The sequence below is a fragment of the Oenanthe melanoleuca genome, chromosome 3 (assembly GCF_029582105.1).
Source record: "Oenanthe melanoleuca isolate GR-GAL-2019-014 chromosome 3, OMel1.0, whole genome shotgun sequence".
Taxonomy (NCBI): Eukaryota; Metazoa; Chordata; class Aves; order Passeriformes; family Muscicapidae; genus Oenanthe; species Oenanthe melanoleuca.
The window spans coordinates 6,486,903-6,510,160 of record NC_079336.1 but is presented as its reverse complement, the minus strand read 5'-3'; the positions used below and the strand labels follow the sequence as shown (position 1 = coordinate 6,510,160).

General features: G+C 38.4%; 1 protein-coding gene across 4 annotated transcripts in view; it reads left to right on the top strand.

The window, feature by feature from the left end:
* The window catches only part of ITSN2 (intersectin 2), a 67,445-nt gene that overhangs the window by 23,900 nt on the left and 20,287 nt on the right, over positions 1-23,258 (top strand). For 3 of the 4 annotated variants that reach the window (XM_056486229.1, XM_056486230.1, XM_056486231.1), the window contains 21 exons: positions 1,281-1,405; positions 2,598-2,661; positions 4,828-4,965; positions 5,055-5,140; positions 6,172-6,434; positions 7,092-7,241; positions 7,469-7,609; positions 8,408-8,495; positions 9,105-9,244; positions 11,958-12,094; positions 13,272-13,717; positions 14,915-15,036; positions 16,760-16,935; positions 17,212-17,356; positions 17,773-17,978; positions 18,786-18,850; positions 19,476-19,642; positions 19,916-19,961; positions 20,150-20,271; positions 21,057-21,153; positions 21,996-22,187. In XM_056486229.1, the coding sequence (XP_056342204.1) occupies positions 1,281-1,405; positions 2,598-2,661; positions 4,828-4,965; positions 5,055-5,140; positions 6,172-6,434; positions 7,092-7,241; positions 7,469-7,609; positions 8,408-8,495; positions 9,105-9,244; positions 11,958-12,094; positions 13,272-13,717; positions 14,915-15,036; positions 16,760-16,935; positions 17,212-17,356; positions 17,773-17,978; positions 18,786-18,850; positions 19,476-19,642; positions 19,916-19,961; positions 20,150-20,271; positions 21,057-21,153; positions 21,996-22,187 (3,116 nt within the window). Of the gene's footprint in view, positions 1-1,280; positions 1,406-2,597; positions 2,662-4,827; positions 4,966-5,054; positions 5,141-6,171; positions 6,435-7,091; positions 7,242-7,468; positions 7,610-8,407; positions 8,496-9,104; positions 9,245-10,146; positions 10,228-11,957; positions 12,095-13,271; positions 13,718-14,914; positions 15,037-16,759; positions 16,936-17,211; positions 17,357-17,772; positions 17,979-18,785; positions 18,851-19,475; positions 19,643-19,915; positions 19,962-20,149; positions 20,272-21,056; positions 21,154-21,995; positions 22,188-23,258 lie in introns of all 4 variants that reach the window. The other variant, XM_056486232.1, reaches the window with a different exon arrangement.

The window sequence follows — 23,258 nt, the reverse complement described above, 5'->3', positions numbered from 1 at the left end:
ATAATAGAAGATTATGGATCTTTATAATCAGCTGTGCTGGCTCACTAATTTTAGAGCTTTCCCATAGACTAAAGTGAGGGAGTGGGTTTATCTATCCAATTGGGCATTCAAGGGTGTCTCCCAAAAGATGGTCCTGAGGGCACCTCTGCCCCAGCTCAGTTCCATCAGTAGCTCTGAGGCTCTTGCACCTCCCTGCTGCCTGATGGGTGCATGATCTGGGCTCCTCACACACATAGTATGAGCAGATGTCCTGTAAGGTGGCTGTAGGCATGACATATGCCTGGAATTTTTTTTTTTTTTTTTGTTATTTGGTTGGTTGGGTTTTTTTTTAATTGTTACTGGTGCTGTACAAAGGAGCCCTTCTCCAGTGCTATTGTTGGCAGCATTTTCACCATCATGTTGTCTCATTCTGTGCAGGGGATGTCAATCCAGCATTGTGCTGGAGAGGCTTTATTTCCATCAGCATTCTGTATTGCCTTGGATAGCACTTCACATAGCTTTGTGGGTTTTTTTACTTGACAGAGCAGGGATTTACCTTAAACAAGGCAGGCTGGATTCAGCTTTCCTGAGTTTGTCTGATTTTCAGAGATGAGACACTGAAAATTCTGGGAGTTTGATGCAAATTTTATAGGTATATTTAAGCCCTCCATCAGCACTTATCTGCAGAAAGTGACTAAGTTGGAAATGCTCCGCTCAGCATTGTCACAAACAGAAAGAAGAGGTAGAGCTAGAATATGGTGATTAAAGTAGCTTTAGAAGCTGCTTTTGGTTATGAGTTCATTAGATCCATTTTTATTTTCATGATTATTCATTTACATGCCTCTTAAAGCTACTTAAACAATGATCCAACACTCTTGGGATAATGGAGGTGTTTTCCTGTGGTTTCCTATACTATTATTTTGCAGTGGTAGAAGGATCAATTATATGCATTAGTGCCTGTGATACCAAAAGAAAAGGATTTTCAATTCAACTTGTTGTTTCCTTACAAATATATTCCTATTTTGACTGTAAAATTCCATATTTGTGATGACTTATTTATAGCATTATTTATAGCAAGCTAGCAGAGGTAAAACTTCATGGAAGTAAGTGTAACTGGAAGATGCTATGTATCTTCTGTTCCAATGCCTCTTTATTAAGCCAAGTGATTTAGTTATTTCTTTATCTCTTTTTCTCTTTTGGTTTTCTTTTAATATTTGGTTGGCTGGTTTGTTTTTTGTTTTTGCTTTGTTTTTGTTCTGTTTTGTTTTGAAATTATATTGCAGTTCAAATTCTTCCTCTAGTGCATCACTAGCTGGGAATTCACCAAAGATTACGTCCTCAGACTGGGCAGTTCCTCAGGCCTCCAGGTTAAAATACAGACAGAAATTTAACAGTCTTGATAAAAGTATGAGTGGATATTTATCAGGTGAGTATGACTTTTGGTATGGATTGGGAAAACCAGAGTATTTCCTGCCTCTGAACATCACAGGCTGAGGGATAGAATCCCAGCTTGGGATTTGACTTGCATGTGAAATAAAAGCTGAAATATTGGTGGTCAGACCTGTGCAGGAGAAAGTGGGTTTCAGCCAGCCAAGAAATGGAAATAACCATCAGTTCATTGACTTGGGCTTTGTGTTAGACCTGGAGGAGCCAAATACACTGGGGAAGCTACAGCAGCTTTTGCAGGGAAAAGGACAAGGAAGAGTGGTGGGATCTGACTGGAGGAGCCTGAGGACCATGAGTCTGTGGAGTTCAGCTCTGTAAAGTCAGCAAGCATTTTTCAAGCATCACTCTTTGGACTGAGACTCTTTTCTTGTGAAAATGAGGGACATTCACCATCACTTTTGTGCCTCATGCTCCTGTATCAGTCAATGCTCAGATATTTGGGTTTTATATTTTGAAAGTAGCTTGGGAAAGACACTGCAGAACTGCAGCCATTGCTTGGAATTTTTGATTTCCAGTGACATTTGTGCCAGGCCACAGCATTGTGGTGGCTTCAAAAGACTTCATACAAAGTTGATACAAGAGGAGATTTTTATGAAAGTTCCTCAGTGTAAGGCAGTGAGTAGAGAGCAGTGGCCAAGCAGTCAGTAGTGTAAAGTCAATATGTGTGTCTTGTATGTCTTAGATTTCCCATTTTGAATAAGCACTCTGCCTCAGTTCCCTTGCCTACAAAACAGGAGGACAATTCCTTCTTTAAGGAAAGTCTCAATGCTTTTTATCTTGTTCAGTCGATTTTGGGCTGAAGGTTTCCTTGGCTGCCAAGAAATTGATCTGATTCTTTGCTACCAAGGAAAGCTCTCTAGGTGATAGCTTGAGATTTAGGGAAACAGTCAGCTGTGCTTTTGTGACAGCTGTGGGGATTACCATAAATACCCATTTTCCATGTCAACTTTTTTGTTAGGTGCTCTGAGTGGGAAAAGGGTACATGAGAATACTTACATCTTCATTGTGTTCAGGTTACAATGCCTGTTGTTAAGCTTGAAAGTAAAACCAACTGATGAAAATGGATTAATATTAAAAATAAACATGCCCCAGTTCGTGACCCATTTTTTGCTTCATGTGAATCTTTGAATGAAGTGTTTATTTTAATAAAAATCTTTTACACTTTCACTAAGGATTTCAAGCAAGGAATGCCCTTCTGCAATCAAATCTTTCCCAGACTCAGCTGGCTACTATTTGGTGAGTTTAGTTACTGGTTCAGTGTCTTTATGGTGTTAAGAGAGGAAATGTACTTTATTAAATAAGAAATTGTAGAGACATCACAGATTTAAAATCAGAAACTGAGCTGCTAGTTAAAACAAACTAGTTAACTAGTTTGCTGACAATATTCGTTTGTTCACTAGTTACATTTCTAAAAGACACCTTGAGATAATTAAATTTTTCATTCTTTGTGTGTGTTTGTTAAACTTTATATAATAGAAGAGATGCTAACTTCAATTTCTGATCCATGGATGCTCTTGCTGAGCTGAGGGCTTGTTCCTTTCAAAAGTAGGATTCTGAAATCTAGGTTGTTAGTTTTAAATCATGGAGGAAGATTAAAAATTAAGTAACCCTTCAGCTTTTTTGAGTTTTACTGCAGATTCCATAAAGATATCTGCATATTACACATTTGTTAAGACTTGCCTTTATTGTGCTGATGAAAGTGGTGAGAGTTGTCTGAAGGTTTGAATGATGTGATCTGCTAGACATGGCAGTTTAGGTTACACCTTCAGACATAACTCAGATATTATGCATGAAATCTAGTGGCCCAGCAGAATTCACAACAGCTTTACATCTCCTCTTGAGTTTCCTTTCTTCTTCCTCTGTCTCAGGACAATCATTTGTGTCTTTAGCAGCAGCAAAGCTCAGCTTGTTTGGTTTTGTGCTGTGAAGATAAACGTGGAGTGTGAGGTTGTATTGCTCCTCTCTGGAGTCTGGGGGTATAAATCAGGTGTGCAGTGGCTCTTGTCCTTCTGGGTGTGTATCCTGAAGGTATCAGTAGCCAGTGCAAAGAGCTCTGTGTTCCCCACCAGAGAGAAATAACAGCCCAAATTTCAGTTTTGCCCTAAGAAATTACCAATATTTCTGCTGGGTGCTTGTTAGTGGTAATTACTGAAATAATGGTGCTGTTAACATATGAACAATGCTGTTGTGTGAACATTACAAAATATCATCATCTCCTGCTTTTGTTTTTCACTGTGGTGTGTGTGTGTGTGATGGAGTTTCTTTGTGTTTGTTTTGTTGTTTCCTTTTTATTTTTCATAGTTTGTTTTTTTTTTTTAACTGCCTTTTTAATGAACTGTGTTTTTACTAAGCATTTCTTATGTGCAGTCTAAGGGCACATTTTAGCAATGATGTCTCTATAGTTTCTTTGATAGTTCTTTGAGAGAGGCTCCTAATTGCTTGCATCTCACTGGTTTCACACACACACACCACCAGCCTCCCAGATTGTGGGAAACACTTTGTAGGCTAATATGATCTCCTGCTCCTTAGAGAGGGTAGGTGATCCTTTTCCTACTCACTGTGAGTTACTCTATGCCAGCTCATGTCTTCCCTGCACTGTTGAAGAGACATGAGGGGAAACAAGAATTCTATGCAAAGCTTCCTCTTGTAGAATTTGATGTAATTTTATGTAATGTTTTCTTTGGCTTCAAAAAAATAATTGAAAAAGTGATTTCTAGCATTTTGAGCTGGTTAAGAACAGTCCTGGATTCACTTTCCATTTCTTCTATTTGTGATGCAGTACAGCAAGAGATACTTCTTACCATTTCCTGTCCATTTTTCAGTATTTTATGGAAATGTAAGAGAATTGGGTTTGTTCAGGCTGGAGAAGAGAATGTTTCAGTGAAAATATAAAGAAAGTTTCATCTGAAAGGAGCCTACAAGGATGGAGAGAGACTATTTACAAGGGCCTGTAGAGAAAGGATAAGGGGGAATGGCTTCAAACTGACAGAGCAGGTTTATATTGGATATTAGGAAGAAATTCTTTACTAGAAGGATGTTGAGGCACTGGAAAAGGCTGCACAGAAAAGCTGTGGATGCCCCATACCTGGAAGTGTTCATGGCCAGGCTGGATGGGGCTTGGAGCAACCTGGGATAGTGGAAGGGGGTTGGAACTGGATGATTTTTAAGGTCCCTTCCAACCCAAACCATTCCATGGTTCTGTGATCTGAATAACAGTACATGAATAAACCAAATAATATCTCCCTTCATCAATTATGTTATTAACTGTAAGTATTTTTTACCAAAACGTTCCACATGAATTGTCAGTTTTAAAAATTGATTTTCCACAGTGGTTTTTTTTCAGCTGTAATTTGTGAGTGATTGTGATGTTTGGTTCTAACTGGTGCTGTTGAACCCCTGCAGGTCCCTGGCTGATATAGATGGAGATGGGCAGCTGAAGGCTGACGAGTTTGTGTTGGCCATGCATCTCACAGACATGGCCAAAGCTGGGCAGCCACTGCCCCTGACTCTGCCTCTTGAGCTGGTGCCACCTTCTTTCAGGTAATCACTGAGGGCAGTGAAATGTGATATATTGAACACAACTGCACTATTTCTCTTAACAATGGTGGGTGGGTTTTTTTCCCCTCCAGGAGTGGAAAATATACTGAAAATATAAATGGAACTCTGCCATCTTACCAACCTGTGCAAGAGGAGGAGCCACAGAAAAAACAGCCAGGTAGAAAACAGGTTTCATGTTCCTTATTTATGGGGCTGTTTTTGAAGGGCACTGAAGCCTTTAGGAGGTGGAAGAAATAATCAAATCCATGGAGAGCTTCATTTCAGGAGCTCAATCCCTTTTAACTTGCATGGTAGGAGGGTTGTTGAGTGGATGTAGTCAGCCTGTTAAATCTAATAGAATTGAGAAGGCAGGGACAGGGGTTATTTTTAGCTGTAGAAAAGGAAAAATGTGCTGATTAATAATGTATTCTGGAAAATAAACCCTTCATGGCCAGACACTGCCATACTACTGCAAATTTATTTTTCATTTGAAAGTTCCTGGCATTACTGGCCATTCTGAAAGCAGGTGGGTCCAGTGAAGTTCAATCCTCTACAAACTGGAAGCAGTTTGAACATACCATGGATTCTGTTACTGACAGTTGTACAGGGACATTGCAAGACAGGACTTGCCTCTCTTTTTGGAAGGGTGGTTGCTGGGGGCCTAAACCATTCCTTTGTGTCTCTTTTTATCCTTGTGTGCAATAATTGAGCTTGATCCTGTTTTGGTGTCTGGTAGTTTTAACTCCAGGAACTCTTAGAGGGAACACCCTGAAAAACTAAGCTCTTTATCCATGTATTAATGTTTCCTGCACATTGGAAAACCTTTGTAACAGCAGATGGTCTTCTCTCAGCTTATAAAAACAGTTGTTTTATTGTTTTATGTTTTATTCTAGCATTCTTTCATCTTTCATTCTTTAGATGAGAGGCTTTCCTGTAACGTTCACGTCATTTTTGTGGTCATTTTAAACTGGAACTTTCTTCTTTTTTTTTTTTTTTTTTTTTTTTTTTTTCCCTGTTTGGAATATACTTAGGAAAATGTAGAGGTATTTTTGAGCAGAAAAATAATACTTTAACAAATGGAAGATGCTTACATCATCCATGACTTAACAACTTGAGCTTGCCAAGAAGTATCTATCTTTAGTGGCATAACAAGTCCTTGTTTGAAAATGTTTTGCACAGGACAGAAATAATGACCTTTCCTTATTTTAGTGACATTTGAGGACAAAAGAAAAGCCAACTATGAGAGGGGAAATATGGAGCTGGAGAAACGCCGGCAGGTCCTGCTGGAGCAGCAGCAGAGAGAGGCTGAAAGAAAGGCTCAGAAAGAACGGGAAGAACAGGAGCGAAGAGAAAGAGAGCGCCAGGAGCAGGAACGGAAGAGGCAACTGGAAATGGAAAGGCAGCTGGAGAGACAACGAGAGCTGGAGAGACAAAGGGAAGAAGAAAGGAGGAAAGAAATAGAAAGGCGGGAGGTTGTTCCCTTAACATTACTTTTTAATGCTCTGAGCAATGTGTATGTGCATCCAGGGTTTGAGTGCTGGCTTTGGTTCTGTCTCCTGGCCTGGCTGATGTCAGGTTGTCTTGGAGAGAGAACATTGTTTGTGTCTATTATAAATGTTGGTATAGGTTAAAGATTTTCAGATACTTCATAGGGCAGATGAGATTTTCTTGGGCATATTTCTTCCATTTTTGCCAAAATTTGTATTCCAAGCAGGACTGTACTGAATTCATAATTGATAACATTTTGACAGCCAAACTTGAGACAAATTTGCTTCTACTTGGTGTCTGAGTGCATCCATCACACTTCCATATTTTATGTAGTTCTGTGAAATACTCAAAGGAGGTTACAAGCAGTATCTATCAATGTGCTGTTTTATGAGCAATATTCCAAGCTGCAGAGGATTTCTGAATTATGAAGCCTTTTTCATCCAGAGTCAAGAGTGTGGGATGAAGAATCTTGTAGGATCATTTCCTGCATTCTTTGATGCTGAAGTATGTAAGAGCACTTCAGAGAAGACATTATGTTGTTTTGCTGTTGTGCTGTTTAGAAATAGAGCACATTATGTGAAATCATGGTCTCTGAGTTCTGCATCTCCACTGTAACTTAAGGTATTGTAACTTTCCCTCAGGCAGCAAAGCAGGAGCTCGAGCGCCAGCGACGACTGGAATGGGAGAGAATCCGTCGCCAAGAACTTCTTAATCAGCGTAACAGGGAACAAGAGGAAATTGTCAAGTTGACCTCTAAAAAGAAGAGCCTTAATCTTGAATTAGAAGCCCTGGTAAGACCAGAATTTCACCACATATGCTGAAATACAGTATTTTAAATTATACAAGTATTAATACCTTCATTAATGGCCCACTAGGTGTGCCACTCTGTTTTGGATGACTGATCTAAAGCAGGTATTTTGGGTTGTTTTAGAGAACTGGTTATGAACCAACCTGCCCACAGGCTTAGCAAAGGGATTTTTGCCATCTGTGGTGTAATCTGTCTCTGCTTTCTTTCCAGACTGACAAACATCAGCAGATCTCAGGCAGGCTGCAGGATATTCGTAGCAAAAAGCAAATGCGTAAAACTGAGCTGGAGGCTTTGGATAGGAAATATGACCAAGGAATCATGGAAGTCAAGCAACTACAGCAACAGCTTGAAGTGTGTAACTTTGTTAAGCTTATGGTTTTCTTTTACTATGTTCTGTGTTTCCATAGTGCTGTGGATAATGCATCTCCTTAGGGAGGAATATGGAGTCAGTTGGATTGCAGTGGAGAGAGGAAATAGTCAAGATTGTCAGCATTACAGAGGCTTTTAGTTTTGTGTGTGGTGTTAAACAAATGATTATATGTACTAAAATGAGCTGAGAGTTAACAATTGGGAAAACCTCAGCTATTCTTTTGTGGACTGATAATAGAGACTTCTCTTTAATTTTGAATTCTTCTGTGGCTCCAGACTCAGATTTTTTTGAGGAATGTTGTCCTGTGTTCAGGCCAAGTTGGTGTTTAGGTTGAGTTACCTTGCTGCTCTTTTATCTTTTTTTTCTCTATTTGAGTAACAGGACATTAATTACTTCTAATCAGTTGACTATCATCAATTATCCTCTGCCATATTTGTGTGATGCTTCTGCTCATCAGGGAAACTTCTTTTCATGTTGTTACTGTTTTATGTTAGGCTTGGGGCTGTCACCTTAGATGTGACTTGTGATAATATTTACACTTTTAGCATGTGTGGTAAATGTTTTTCCAGCTGTGTTAATGGTTTGGGGTCAAAAACTTTTAATTGTAATATTATTTCTATTAAAAGAATAGAAGTAATTTTTTTCTTTATCCAGTAATGATAACTTGCATCCATGTTTCATTAACATGAGTTGAAGCTATGTTTGAAAAGTCATTCTGTTTTTCTTAATGATTCATAAACAATATTAAAAATCTGTTATGTTCTCTTCAACATCTACAGGATTATCAGAATAAACTAATCTATTTGGTTCCTGAAAAGCAATTGTTAAATGAAAGGATAAAAAATGCTCAACTTGAAAACACTCAGAGTAAGTGCCTGCACATGAGTTCTGTTCTTGATTGCCTTGCTGATTTCTCATCCCTTGTAATCAAGGCTGAAGGGTACAGAGGTGTTAATAACACTTTTACTTCTACATCTTCCCAGTAGTGCCACTGTCTTATCTGTCTTCCATTATATCCTTTATGTTCCAAATAAGGGGCAAACAACCACATTTTGGCCAGAAGGCACAGATTTTGCTTAAAACTTTATTTAAACAGACTGTGTAGCTCACAGATATTTTAGTAGTCTAAACACAAGGGAGTTCATTTATGTAAAGTTTACATTGGTCTTTACTTCAAATTGCACTGGAAGTTTCTGTCTAGAGAAACTTGGTATGAGTTGGTCTGATATTAAAAAAAAACAACTTGAAGATTATTCTGTATGTATTGCATGGAATGCCTATGTGCCTTAATTCAGTGTTGGGGATATTTCTTCCTAATGCTGTATATGAAAGGTAAATCAAGGGATTTCTGTGAGGAAGGAGGTTTGGACATAATAGGAAAATAGCAAACAACTATTAAAAACCTGGGGGAAAAAATGAAAAAAAAAAAAAAAAGCCCAGAAATACTTGTAAAATTGCTTGTCTTTCCTTGTGCAGGTACAGGAGTCAATTCAGTGCACAAGAAGTCCCAAGAAAAGGAAGAATTATGCCAAAGACTTAAGGAACAACTAGATGCCCTTGAGAAGGAAACTGCTTCTAAACTTGCTGAAATGGATGAATTTAACAGTCAGCTTAAGGTACTTGCATTATCTAAATATCCTACACTTTTAAGCACTGTATTTTATTTCTTTACCCAAGAATAAAGATTGGTGCCACTTTCACCAGGCTTCCAAAATGTTTTCCCCAGCTTCAGTGTCAAAAAAGAATTACCAAAAGTCTTGGAGTAAATAATACAATAAAAATGCAAACCTATTGCTAATATACTAAAATATGAGTCTCTTGCTAACTATTGCTTTGCATGACTTTACTATTGCTCACTCTCACCTTTTGCCTTCTAGAACTCATTTTCATTTAGAATTAAAGTTTTTCAGGCCCTTGCACATTCTGTTCTTACAGTATGAGGTCATATTTGCTGCTATTTTTGAATTGTGTACTGAACACTTGACTTGTATTGATAGACCTGCGTAGTTTCACAGTACACTGTGCCAGTTCTGGTAGCAGATTTGAGTGTGATCTTTAAAAGTAAGTGTAGGCCACTTATTTGTTAATTTTTATTAATTTGTTCTAAGGTAAGAGTTGTTGATCACTGGCTCTGAATTTTTGTTTCTAAGGCAACTCTTGGCCTGCCTAAATACTCAGGGCGGCTCTCACAGGGTAGCACACATCCATTTAACTTTTATTTCCCAGCTTACTCCAAGTGGCACTGGTGGGAGCTTTTTCCTTAAGTAGTGGATTGATGCTGGGCCAGCACGAGGCCTCTGCACTCTCCCATTAAAAAAAAGCCACAAAAATTTGTAAACATGTAAGGAATTTATTTTCTTTTCAAAAGTGGCTGCATTCAGTGGGCATTTTCAGTTACTTGTTTATTGCATGGCTTGCCGTGTTCAGTGGCTGCATCCACAGTTCAATCTTCCCTAAAATATGTTTTTCAAAATACAGTGCAAAGATTAATTGGCTTTTTGTCTACCTTATCTTACAGTGTGAGAATATGGATGATTCTGTTCTTCAGTGCCTTTTGTCTCTGCTAAGCTGTCTCAACAACCTCTTCCTCTTACTTAAGGTTATTTTCTAATCTTTGGCTTTTTTGTTTGTTAATTATTTCGCAATTTTTCTCTGCTTAACCTTTCTGTTTGGATGTGCTACTGCTATTAAATACATTTTCCCAAAAGAAAATCAATAGGCTGGTTTTTTTTCTGCTAGCTTTTACATTCTTGAAGACTTAATGTCCTTACCTGCTTAGAAATCCAAACTGTAGAATACTGAGAGCAAAATACTAACTTTAAATTTCATAATGGACTGTTCTCTAAGTTGTTTCACCCAAATGTTTTTCATGCTAGTTATGGTAACATGAACCAAAAAAGTAGTCTCAGATGGAAACAGTGTCTTCTCCCACTTTTCCATCTCTTGCTCTGTACCTGTTTGAAAGTCTGGAAGTACCATCAGAGTGCATAATACAGTATGGCAAACACAATGCTGTCAAACTTCCAGATTAACCCAGTACTAAAACCTACTTGCTGTCTTTCAACACTACTTTTGTCTGCTGAGGTCAGAAATACTTTCAGAATAATTTATGAGGAAATAAAACAACAGAATTACCTAGATGAACTTTTCATTTTGCTTTGCATGAGGGTTTTTCCGTCCTTAAAGATACGAGAGTTTTTCTAATATAAGTTTTGCTTCCATAATGCTCCTGAAATTCTGGGCAAAATAAGAAGGAAGAATATTCCCAGCTGATTATATTTGAGAAAAAACTTTTAGTCAATTGCTTGATTTAGTTTGTTGCTACAGTGACACAGCAATCTTGTTATCTTACCTTTGTCATATAAATTGCACCATATCTCCTAGGCAACATGATTTTTGGTAGAGGTGCATATTGCAGTGGGAATGATTCATTCTGAATTGCTTTATTTGTATTTATGAGATCAGATGCAAAAAGTCAGGCTTTTTTACCTGTTGCATTGCTCAATGTATATCAGCAAGATTCCTAAGAAAAAAGACTGAAGTACCTTAGAGGTGTTTTGCATCATGGCAAGGTACAGTCTAAAGTAATTATATTGTTGATTTTTTTTTTTTTTTTTTTTTTTTTTTTTTTTTTTTTTTTTTTTTTTTGTCTGTAAATTCAGTTATGCAAAAGATTCATGTTGATTTTTTCTTAGGAAAAAAAAAGATTGTTGTCAGAGGGAGGTGGAATAGGAATTGAAGGATGTGTTAAAAAAGAAAAATATTAAAATTGAGAAGTTGACAAGTACAGGAGTAGTCCAGTCAGAGTTAGTGTCTTTAAGCTGTGTTTTCCCACAGTGGTAAGATTGCTGGGTATATTTATGAAGTTTTTCTTGTTCAAACATGGGACTGATCACTCAGGAAGCATCAAGGGTGAGCACCCTACTGCAGGATGCTTTCTCAGGTTATGGTACAGTGTTGGTTTTCAGCTGAAATCTGCCTGCTTGTAGTTACTTAAAATACAATTCATTGCCTTCAGTAACATTGTGTTTGAACACTCAGTTTTGTATCTTCCCCTCTCCTCTGTCGTGCTTGGCATTTCCAGCAGGTGTAGGACTGGAAGGGCTCTTTGAAAGCCCAAATTACGTCACTGACTTTGCAAACCTGCCATCTCCTTTTATACTTCTGTTGATTTGATTTTCTTTGCAGTGACCTCCAAGGACTATTAATAACTTAATACTACTGTGGCCATTTGTATTAAAACTTGGTTGAAAAAGCATTAAATGCCTGGATGCTTTTCTCAAAGATTGGCTTTATTCCCTTTTATGTATTGCATTGTTCCCTCCCTAGGACCTGAGGGAAAGTTACAGCACACAGCAATTAGCCTTGGAGCAGCTCCACAGGATCAAACAGGACAAAATAAGAGAGGTACAAAAAAGAAGAGCTGAACTGGCACAGAAGAAGCGACTGGAAGATGAGGCTGCAAGGTAATGGCTGAGTGTATCAGTGCTGCAGTTCTTAAAACAAAATAATGCTGTTCTGACTTTTAAGAGAAGATCTATATTTTTAATGTAAAAATACGTCCTACTGGTTGCCTTAAAGGAAGCATTTTATGTGGAGTACCACTCATGAAAGAGGATTTGAATTGAAGATTTTCACTTTTATATTTGATTTGACTAAAGAAACAGAGCTAGTGACCTTATAGTGAGGGTGATTCATGGGCTTTGCTCATGACAGTGCTTTTCTGCATGTGATGAAGTTTCATAACATTCGTGACAGTCTGTTTAAGAGAACCATGTGCCATATGTGTGTGATAGCCTGTTAATTTTTTGGTTGGACACAGCTGTGTGATGGAGTACCAGCATCACTACACAGCTCCTAGTGGATCCTGCCATGTGCTTGGAAACACTAAAATGCCCAACAGAGCAGTGAATATCCCACAGGAAATGGATGAAAAGTTCTCATCTAGATATTTTTAAAAAGATGACCCAAAGTGTTAGGTCCTCTCTCTTGAAAGAGAAGAGTAAGGGTCTTAAAAGAAGAAGAAGAAGAAAGGTCTTGACAGCTAAAATATTGTGTTAAATTGGATACTAACTTCTTTAGACAGCTGAGGCACAGGGTAACATCCAAATAATTTCAGAGAATACAGTCAGGTTTTCAGATGCTGTCTGCTGCAGTGTGGTCCTGGCAGGGATAAGCACATTGGATAGATTGCAACTGCTGAAGGCAAAAATACCAAATTGCCAAGATCAGTATGCAAAGGCTATTTTTATCTGTGTACCTGAGTGAAATTAATCTCTTTGGAAGTCATTGTTTCCAGTGAGGAGATTTGGATACTGCCTTGCTGAAGAGCTTAATCCAGCTTGGTTCAATTAGCAGATCAGTTCTTGCTCATCAGGATGCTGGTGGGCAGAAGTGCTCATGAAGGCACTGCACAGGTGATGGATTAAAATTGTTGAATTTTAATCCATTTGTTATTTTTATGTGGAATACACTGGCACCCTTGTTAAGCCATGGTCTGCGGCAGAGCGGGTGAACCTGAGAGCAGAGTGATCAAGGTCATAAACTCAGTTTTGCTGACAAGCGTCACTGGTTACTGTAGGAACACAATCTCATTCATTTTTATATCAATGTTCCCTTACCTCTCTCATTCCTTTATTCCAGGAAAGCAAAACGGGAGAAAGAGAACCGATGGCAGGAAAATATCCGAAGGGAAGAGGAAGAGAAAAAGAAGCGATTGGAGGAAGAACGAATGCAGGAAAAAGCCCAAGAAAAGCTGAAAGCTGAAGAAGCAGCTGCCATGATGAGAGAAAGGGAAAACAAACAACAGCTCCTTGCAGAGGAGGAGAAAAATAGACAAGACACGATCTTGAGGGAGGTGGAACAACAAAGGCAGAGGCAACTGGAAGAAGATAAAAGAAAGCAAGAACAAATAGCAAAAGAAGCTGAGGAGAGGCGCAAGCAGAACGAGGAGATCAAAAAGATAAAAGAGGCGAGCAACTCTCAAGAGGTGGAGAAACACATTTCTAAAATAAACATAAATGAAAAGTTTGCAGATCTGTTGAAGCCAACAGAGGGGAAAAGTCTTAAGCCACCCTGGAAAAATGAAGGTAATCTCAAAATCGTTAGACTTTTGGACTTTTACTTTCTTGTAATTATTTCACTCTTCACGTGTACTACTATTGATGTGACTCTGCGGCAGACTTCTTGCCTAAGATACAATTGAAAAATATCCAAACCAGCAATGTTTTGTGTCTTCTGTCAGTTATATATGTTCCTCTAAGCTTTAGTTACTTCTGTCAGTTTTCAGCACCTATGACTCTGAAGTCAAATCTTCCAGTGATCATGATCAACAAATAGCAGTTGCTGGGAACCATAATACTTTAGGTTTTTCCTAGGCTTGCACTTTCTTTCATTTAAAAAGAATGCTGGTATGGAGGGGGTTTGTCCATTGATGAAAAATGGGCAGGTAACTCTCAGAAAAAGTGTTTTATTAACAGTGAAATGTAGTTTATTTTTGCATTACTCGATGCCTCAGATAAAAAACCAAAGAACTGAATGGCTAGACCTAGCTCTAGCTGTGGGACTCGCAAAAAGAGTGCTTTAACAATATTTTTACTAAAGACATATTTGATTTCATCCTTCATTAGTTCTTGTCAGTTATTAGCCACTTTACTCACTGAGTTCAATAAGGATCAAATTAGAACAGGGCTGAAAGATATTTGCATACCTCAGCTAAACTTTGTAAAACATTCCCTGTTTGCAACATCAGCCACTGACTTGGAGAACAGAGATGCATAGAAAATAGAAATCGTGATATTTTGCTGTTACAGGTTTCTAAAAAAAATCTTCACACATGCTGCTGAACACTTATTGTTGCAACAGTGGGATTTTTTCAACTTGGAACATAATAGTGGTGTTAAATGAGGCTTTATTCAGGCACTGGCTTAGCCAGAGCAGTGTGGGAAGGAAAGAGGAGAAGATAAAAATGTAATTTTTAATGATGTCTAGCAGAAGTTATCCCTGCCCATGGCAGGGGGTTGAAACTAGGTGACCTTTAAGGCCCCTTCCAGCCCAACCCATTCTATGTTTTTGTGATTTTCATCACTGCAGAAGTGAATGCGTTTTATTGTCTTTACGTTTCCATGAGTGGTGTGCTAAACTGATGCCCTGGTGATCTCCTCTGATGCCAGCACAGTGTCTGGAGCAAGAACTGATATTCCTACCAGTTGTTTAGAGTGATGGGGCTTCAACTGAGTGTTTGTCTCTCACCTGTCAGAATGGTAACTGGTTTTCTTGCCTTCCAGGTAATGCTGTTGGTGCTGCAGAGTCCAGGAGTTCCGTAGCCGTGGTAAATTACAGAGCTTTGTATCCATTTGAGGCAAGGAACCACGATGAGATGAGCTTTAATACTGGAGATGTAATTCAGGTAGGGTTTGCTATTCACATTTAATTTGCAAAAATTAACTCCTTACTCTAGCCTTGAGATGCACAAAGTCTTAAGAGTCAAAAGCACAGCATTGATGTATTTTAAGGTTTACTCAAAATTTAAACTGGATTGCTGCTTTCTTTATTTTTTTTTAAACAGGTGAAATTAGGATTAGTTGAGCAAAAATACTTCCCTGAGTTTTACACTTCCTAGATATGTTGACAATCTCTTTAAATATAAGAGCAGTGAATGCTAAACATAAACTTTCTAAAATTAGTAGATCAGAAACAATATAGTTGTTGCAGTTCACTGCATGTGTGAAGTTGGCTTTTGAGTGTTTGCTTGAAATAGGCGCATAGTAGATAGAGACATTAATTATTTATTAATGGCATTTGAATTGAAATCAAATTAGTTATTTAACAAGTGGATGTGAAAGGTTCTTTTAAATCTTAATGCTGTTTTCCAGTGTATTCTTAACAGAGATTTCTGCCTATCTGAGCAACCTGGTCTGGTGGAAAGTGTCCTTGCCCCTGGCAGAGGGAGTGGAACCAGGTGATCTTTAGGATCCCTTTCAACTCAAACCATCCTATGAATCTGTGATTCTCTTATCAATGCTCCCTCAGGCAGACACTTAGAGCAATTTATTCTGTGTCCATTTACTATAGCACTTCTCTGAATTTGCTGTCTATAATATTACAGTAGGACCATAAGACTGTAAATGCCTTGTGGCATTTTTCAGTTGAGATCTGTATTATTTCATGTATATTAGTTATTAGCACTTGTTTGAAAGTCTGTCTGCAGGTGAATATGTGAAAACTGATCTACAACCGTCGTAATACAGTTTCTAATGTATAAATATGTGTGGTTTCCTCCTCATTCAGACTGTAAGTGATACAAGTAGGTGATGAGGAAGAATTTATAAAGCAATGTGGTACAAAATATTAAAACACTTGACTAAATTAGCTTTCAGTTTGACAGTGTTAAAGTATTTATTTGCATTTTCATACCAATGAACCATGGAAGAGGGAAAAAGAGAAGTAGGTTTTGCTTTGACTTCCCTCTCAGCTGTAATTGTATAATTTAACTGCTGATAATTGATTTCAGAAATAGGTTAACAGCTGCCATCTCCTCCTCCTCTTGCATCCTAAACCCCAACTAAGCCAACCAGCTGATAGTATTTGATTGGCTGCTAATTTTTAACCAATTTTCACTAACTGGCTAATTTGCAGCAGAATGGAAGCTTCAGTATTGCTGTCAATGTTTAAGGATGTTCTGTACTTAATCATTTAGTAAATAACAGAATTTTTGGATGTGTTTTGGGTGCAGTCAGCTGACAGAGTTAATTATATCTGTAAGCAGAACAGCAGCAGTTGTTTCCTGCTCACCAGCCCCTGCCTCTTGGCTGCACATTCAGCAGAATCCAGCATAGTGTATGGGCATTTTTGGCAGGACAGAGTGGCTCAGAGACACTGCATGATCCCCATGTGCATGTCTGGGGCCTGTTTGAAGGGTCCCTGAGGTCTGTCTGTACCTATGTCTGAAACCAGTGCAGCTGCATCATCACAGGGCAAAATCAGCTCAATTCTGCCAGGGCAGTGTGAAAATGCTGATCCTGGTGTGGGCACTGCCCCTGTTCAGGTCAGAGAGCTAGCAGGTGCTGATACACCAGGTATCCTGCTTGTTTCATGCTGCTAATTCTTTGTTCTTCCCCTCCTGTCCATAGGTTGATGAAAAAACTGTGGGAGAGCCTGGTTGGCTTTATGGGAGTTTTCAAGGACATGTTGGTTGGTTTCCGTGCAATTATGTAGAAAAAATACCAGAAGGAGAAAAAGCTTTATCTCCTAAGAAAGCCTTACTTCCTCCTACAGTATCTTTATCTACTACCTCAGCTGCTTCAGAGTGAGTTGTTATGTTTGTGTTTAAATTGCTTTTTCTAAATTTAGCTAGCACATAATGTGCTGTATAGCTTGATGTTTGTTTTAAAATATAAACGCAGAAAACTTATTGAAGAACTTTCTTAAAAGTCTTAGCTTGGAAAATTTTAAGTATTTGATAGTCTGCTTTACATTGTATAGGATATCAGTTCTATAGATGTTAAAAAAAAAGTTCTCTGCTTGAGGTACTTTCTAAATAAAAGTTGTTATTTGATAAATATGCCTTGTGTTCAATTTGCAGACCACTTTCACCAAGTAAATCTGCAGAAGAACCTGATTACCAAAACGTCCCCTTTTCCAGCCTGAATGTTAACACAGCCTGGCAGCAGAAATCAGCTTTTACTCGCACTGTGTCCCCTGGATCTGTTTCACCTGTTCATGGACAGGTACCTTGTGCAGAATTTGCTGTATTTCAGATTCATGTTAATGGAAATCTTTTAAAGAAAAACCAGAACACCGCACAACTTTGTTAATACTGGGTGCACTGAGCAGACTGGAGGATAAAGAAGCTCATCTAAATATTCTACTAAAGTGCATTGATATAATTTCATATATTTCCAGGGACTCTGAGCAAGAAGACTTATCTTTCATAACTCTAAAATAATTTTCACCTATCATTAAACACAGAAGATATTTCTAACAAATAAGAAACATCATGCATGCATTGATGTAAAAAAGTTATTCAACCATCACTTAAGAATGAAGTTGCTTAAACTTCAGTAAAAGATCCACCAGTGTTTGTTTTTAACGATTGAACCTGTCTGGGGCAGTGTGGTCAACCAACATCACTTCTCTCTTACAGGGGCAGCCTGTAGAGAACCTAAAAGCACAAGCACTTTGCTCTTGGACTGCAAAAAAGGATAACCACTTGAATTTTTCAAAGAATGACATCATCACTGTCCTGGAGCAGCAGGAGAACTGGTGGTTTGGAGAGGTACATGGAGGAAGGGGTTGGTTTCCAAAGTCCTATGTCAAGCTCTTACCTGGGAGTGAGACCAAGAAGGAGGAGTAAGTGTGACTTTTGTTCTTGTTTTATTCAGCAGTTTGCAAAAAGAGATGGTTTAGAGTGCAAAATTTAGAGTGCTTTCCTGTGCAGTATATAAATGCCCTTTAGAATTTACATTGTGTCATTTTAGGCTTTTATTATTTCATTCTGGCAAGCCAAGTAATGATGGGCTCACTGCTGTGTAACTAAGACAGTCTTGCTAGGCTGATTCTGTGAAACATCAGTGGTGTTTGATTGTTCATCAAGTGCCAGACTTTTAGTTCATTACCAAGTATCCTCTCTTGCAGTGCAGTTGCATTCTGTCTCTAAAGGTGCCAATTTTTAAGTGACCCAAAACTAAGTAAGCTCTGCACAGAGCACTAGTGTTTTTCTTCACTTGAAAAGATCATTATGCCTGTTTTAATGCTCCAGGGTAACTGTTCAGGTAAAGTCTGGTTACTGCTGGCTGCACCACTGTGTGTAAACTGTTCATGCATTCTGCTAAAACTTCTTAGAAATTCTTCAGAATAAGAGAATTTAGTCAAAATCTTTAATTTACTTCTTTTGAATAACATAATTTGTGAATATATCTCTTCCCTCTCTTTTATCACATGGTGTTTTTTTAAGTGGTTTGCTCTTGGGTGCCATAAATATATTAAATATCAGTAATACTTGGCACTGTTTGATAGTCAGGAAAGTCTTTGCAGTTAATTCAGTGTCAGTACCAGCTCTGATAGGACTAAAGTGATCTTAGTCTCATGTGAATTGAGAGATTTGCTCTTGATCAGCCTCTTGGTAACACAAAGCTTTTTTTTTCCTTCTTTCTGCAGACCAGAAGCTATTTATGCAGCTGTAAACAAAAGGCCTAATACCCAGAGTTACACAGCAGGAGAGGGTAAGACAGCATGAAAAATGCCAGCTAGTGCTAGAGTCTGGTTCTGCTTAATGACTTGTAAATATAGTTTAGTTTGTGAGGAGTTTCTGAGCAGCACTTTGAATGCTTGTCCAAAAGACACAGTGCACATGTTCAGCTGATGGTACAAGAGTTCTAAAATAGGAGCTTAAGGTTATAAGTAATTTAGGTTGAGCATAGGCCTAGGTTCTGTTATTATCTCTAGCATGAATATATTTCTGAAAACCCATAAGTGGGGTTCTCCTCATGGTGTTCTCTACTGTGTTATGCTGTTCTATAAAGAAATGAGAAAAGATATTTAATCTCCTGAATATGGATCATTGTGTTACAGTCAGTAAGAAGTACAGAAAACAAGTATTACTGAGAAAAATTTCTAGTGTATCTCCATGCTTCCCCGATTATATTTGAATTGCACCTGTGTTTTTTCATTACAAAGTTGTGTACCTGTAAGAGTAAATGCGATTGCAGTCAAGCAGATAGACAGGTCAGTTCACAGACTTGTGAAGGTATGGTCCCTGCTGTGAGCACTCTGGAGAATGCTGATATCTCTTTATCCCATCAGAGGTTCCTTTGTGCCTATCTGAAGCTGCTCTCTCTCTTTGCACAGAGTACATTGCCCTCTATCCATACTCAAGCTCTGAGCCCGGTGACCTGACGTTCATGGAAGGGGAGGAGATCCTGGTGACCCAGAAGGAAGGGGAGTGGTGGACTGGGAGCATCGATAACAGAACTGGAATCTTCCCCTCCAATTATGTCAGACCAAAAGATCCAGATGTGAGTTCATACTCTGAGAATCAACATGCAATATTTTCTCTCAATTTTATTCTGTTGGCAGCCAGCTCTTAGGCAGGTTTGAGCAGAGGTTAATATACTTGACAGAAAAGAAAATTGCTTCAGTAGCTTGAGTGCTAAATCAGAGCTGTAGCCAGTGTCACACTGCCTCTCTCTCTGTACAGGATGGTGTTTTGTTAAATCCATGTGCTTTTACAGTGTAAACTGTGCTGGATTTATTGCACATTAAAGGTGGTTGTTGTTTTGTCTTTGTAGGCTTCTAGCTATGCTGGCAAAACTGGAACAATAAATAAGAAACCCGGTAAGTGTGTGATAACCTTTTAACATTTAAGACTGTGTTTCTTAAGTAACTCTGGGCATTTAAGTTCATAGCAGTGTTTTAATGGTGGCTGATGTTCTTAGCTGCAAGTCACGTACCAGGATATTTCTGAGGATCCAGCTGTTACTGCAGTGAAAAATAAACAAATGCAATTACTGTTTTCTTTCCAGAAATCGCTCAGGTTACTACTGCCTATGCTGCATCAGGAACTGAACAGCTCAGTCTCGCTCCAGGACAGCTGATACTTATTCTGAAGAAAAATGCCAGTGGATGGTGGCAAGGAGAGTTGCAGGTAGCGATTCAAGGAGAAATAATTGTGATTTGATGAATGTGCTCTCAGGTTCAATTCAAAAAAACAACTGAGTTATATAAAAGTTGGTCAGAAAGTTATTTTCATCTTGTATAAACCAAAGGGGAAGAAAAGCTGTGTGGTGGATTTTTTTTGTTTGTTAGAGTGGTTGGTTGGCTTTTATAAACCTTGCGTTGCTGGGGGTTTTATGGTTTTTTTAGAGTCGATTTTCTTGGTCACATAAAATAGTAAAACTGTCAATTACCATGTGGGAGGAGGAAGAGACAAGTTGACAGTTATTTAATTGGTTAGGATTTAATTGGTGAAACATTAAACTGTAAAGTTATTCTAGTGAAAGAACAGGTGGGTTTGGAAGCTGTAGTTGGAAGCTTGTTTAATGCAAAGGTGCTGTTCCCACTTCTCTCCCTCCCCTGCCTAGATTTAAGAAGAATGTCCTATAAAAATCCCCTTGACCTCATTAGAGACTCTGGATATCATGCATAAGTGGAAAACTCATAGAACAAATTTTCAGCCCTACAATCAAGTTGTACTCTGAAATCTCACTTAAAAATTTTGGATGAATATATTAGGGTGCACTTTATCTCAATTGCATTGTTTTATGCTTTAGTCAGATTTTTATCTTTTGAGATTAATTTAGTTGCTGTTTAGAAGCCCGACTTCTTGTCTTTTGTTGGCAAAACTCTGTGGCATTTTTGTTGCATTTTTTTTTCCAGTCTATGGACTATTCAGTTTTTCAATTGTGTAATAATAATTGTAAACATTTACAGGCAAGAGGAAAAAAGAGACAGAAGGGATGGTTCCCTGCCAGCCATGTGAAACTGCTGGGTCCAAGCAGTGAAAGAACCACATCAGCTGCTCCCTCAGGTGAAAAAAAAAAAAAAAAAGACTGTATTTCATTTAGAATTTTATGTAACTATTTCAATCGTTCATGTATCTGTGAGGGTCAGCGTCCAACTTCTGGCTTGTTAATTTTGATGGTTGCTCTGAAAAGCCATATTCTTCTCCTCTGGAAACTCCATGTTTCCAAGTGCTAGCAAAAATCTTAGAGAGAGCTAGCAAACTTTGGCAAACCACATGGAATTACATGCACTGCTCCTTACAAAGAAGGGAGACTAAGCAAATTTTAAGGTTATTTCAAGTTTTTTCCATTTCAATGGTTGGGTACAAATGAGGTTATTTAACAGAAAAGGAGCTTTTTTTGCTTCTGTGTGCTTAAATTATGCTGTTCTCCACAGCTGTGAGTTGCTTATACAACAATTTCCTGCATTTTACTGGACAAAACTTCCCTGTGACTAAAGCAGCAACACATGATTAGCTGCTGCACGTTTCCTCTTCCTCTGCCACATTTTCCCCACAAATGTCTGCAGTAAGATAATAAACTCACTCTTTTCAGCCAGTAAAAGAGAGAAGCATACTTGATTACATTTTAAAACGTTTAGAAGGCCAGTAGATGCAGTCCATTCATTATAAAAGTTCACAGATGTATAAAATGGAAATAAGAATTACTGGCTGGCTCAATTTTGAAAAAGTAAAAGAAAAGGGAAGACAATTCTGTATCAAGATAAAACAGTGTGGCATTTTTCTTACGTAACAGTGCATGTGAAATGGTTGTTTCTTTCCTGTGATTTTGTAAAACACTGAGAAAACAGTTTTAATGCTGGTATAAAAATTCATTCAAATCCATTCTACTCTTCTTTCCTTCACAGTGTGTCAGGTGATAGCCATGTACGATTACACGGCCAACAATGAGGACGAGCTCAGTTTCTCCAAGGGGCAGCTGATCAATGTGCTGAACAAAGATGATGCTGACTGGTGGCAAGGAGAAATCAATGGTGTGACAGGTCTCTTCCCCTCAAACTATGTGAAGATGACCACAGATTCTGATCCAAGTCAGCAGTGTGAGCAACCTCTATTTTTTTATTAATTTTGTTACTTCATTTCAAAGTTACATTGCTGTTATTCTTTGTGTTTGGAGTTTGGAGTTCCAGGCATCAGCTGAATTGATTAGTACTTCAAGTACTTCTTTCTTTAAATACTTTATTATAGTACAAGGTACTTTAAACCCTTTTATAGTTAACCTACAAACAACCAGCACATTACCAACCAGCCAGTGTAGGCTAGCAAGAGTGCTGTAGAGTGAGCTAAAAATGCTGGATTGGGTAGGAGTTCTCCAAGTTGCTGATAATGAACATGGACTGGGAAGCAGTGCAGGCACACTGCAGTTACAGAACTTGCTCAAGTTTTGTAGAATAAGGAAAAGTGCTGTAGTAATTTTAACACACATATCAGTTAAGTAAAAATACCCATAAAAAGGATAGGGAGAAGATTTTGGCATTAATAAGTGGTCTGTCCTGTCCTAAATATGTTTGTCCTGGCTCCCAGCATTCCATCTATCATCCAGTCCTGATAAACAAGATATATATCAGGGCATAGGTTGAAGTAAAAATTACCAGCAGCAGGCTGAGAACTGAATTCTGACAGTCAACATCTTCTCTGCCTTTTCCACATAAACACAGTAAAGGTTTCTGGTGTCCCCTACACACACCCTGTTTTTTGGCCCCTGTCCCCAGAGAAAATCTCCCTCCCGGAGAAATCTAGCACTATATTTACTCTTCAGCTTTTCATCCTGTGATTAAAACAACTTTTGCAGCAGCCCAGTGGGTTTGGGAACATGCTATGGTGCCAGAGTTGCTCCTTTGAGATGGCAGGCCTTGTCCCTTCACTTGCTGTTTTTCTCTAGACAATATTTGGGGTTCTCTTGGGATAAAATCACCCATCTGAAAATCTGGCTGAGCCTCACTCTTGTTAGTCTGTAGCTACTGTAGGATCAGTCTGCACTTCAGATTTGATCACATGGTCATGTTCTTACAGAAAAATTCACAACTCATAATGAAGGTACAACTTGGGTTGAAAAAAAAATATTTTCCCTGGGTAACTTGTTATGGTTCCTGGGCAAAAGAGAGTGTGCA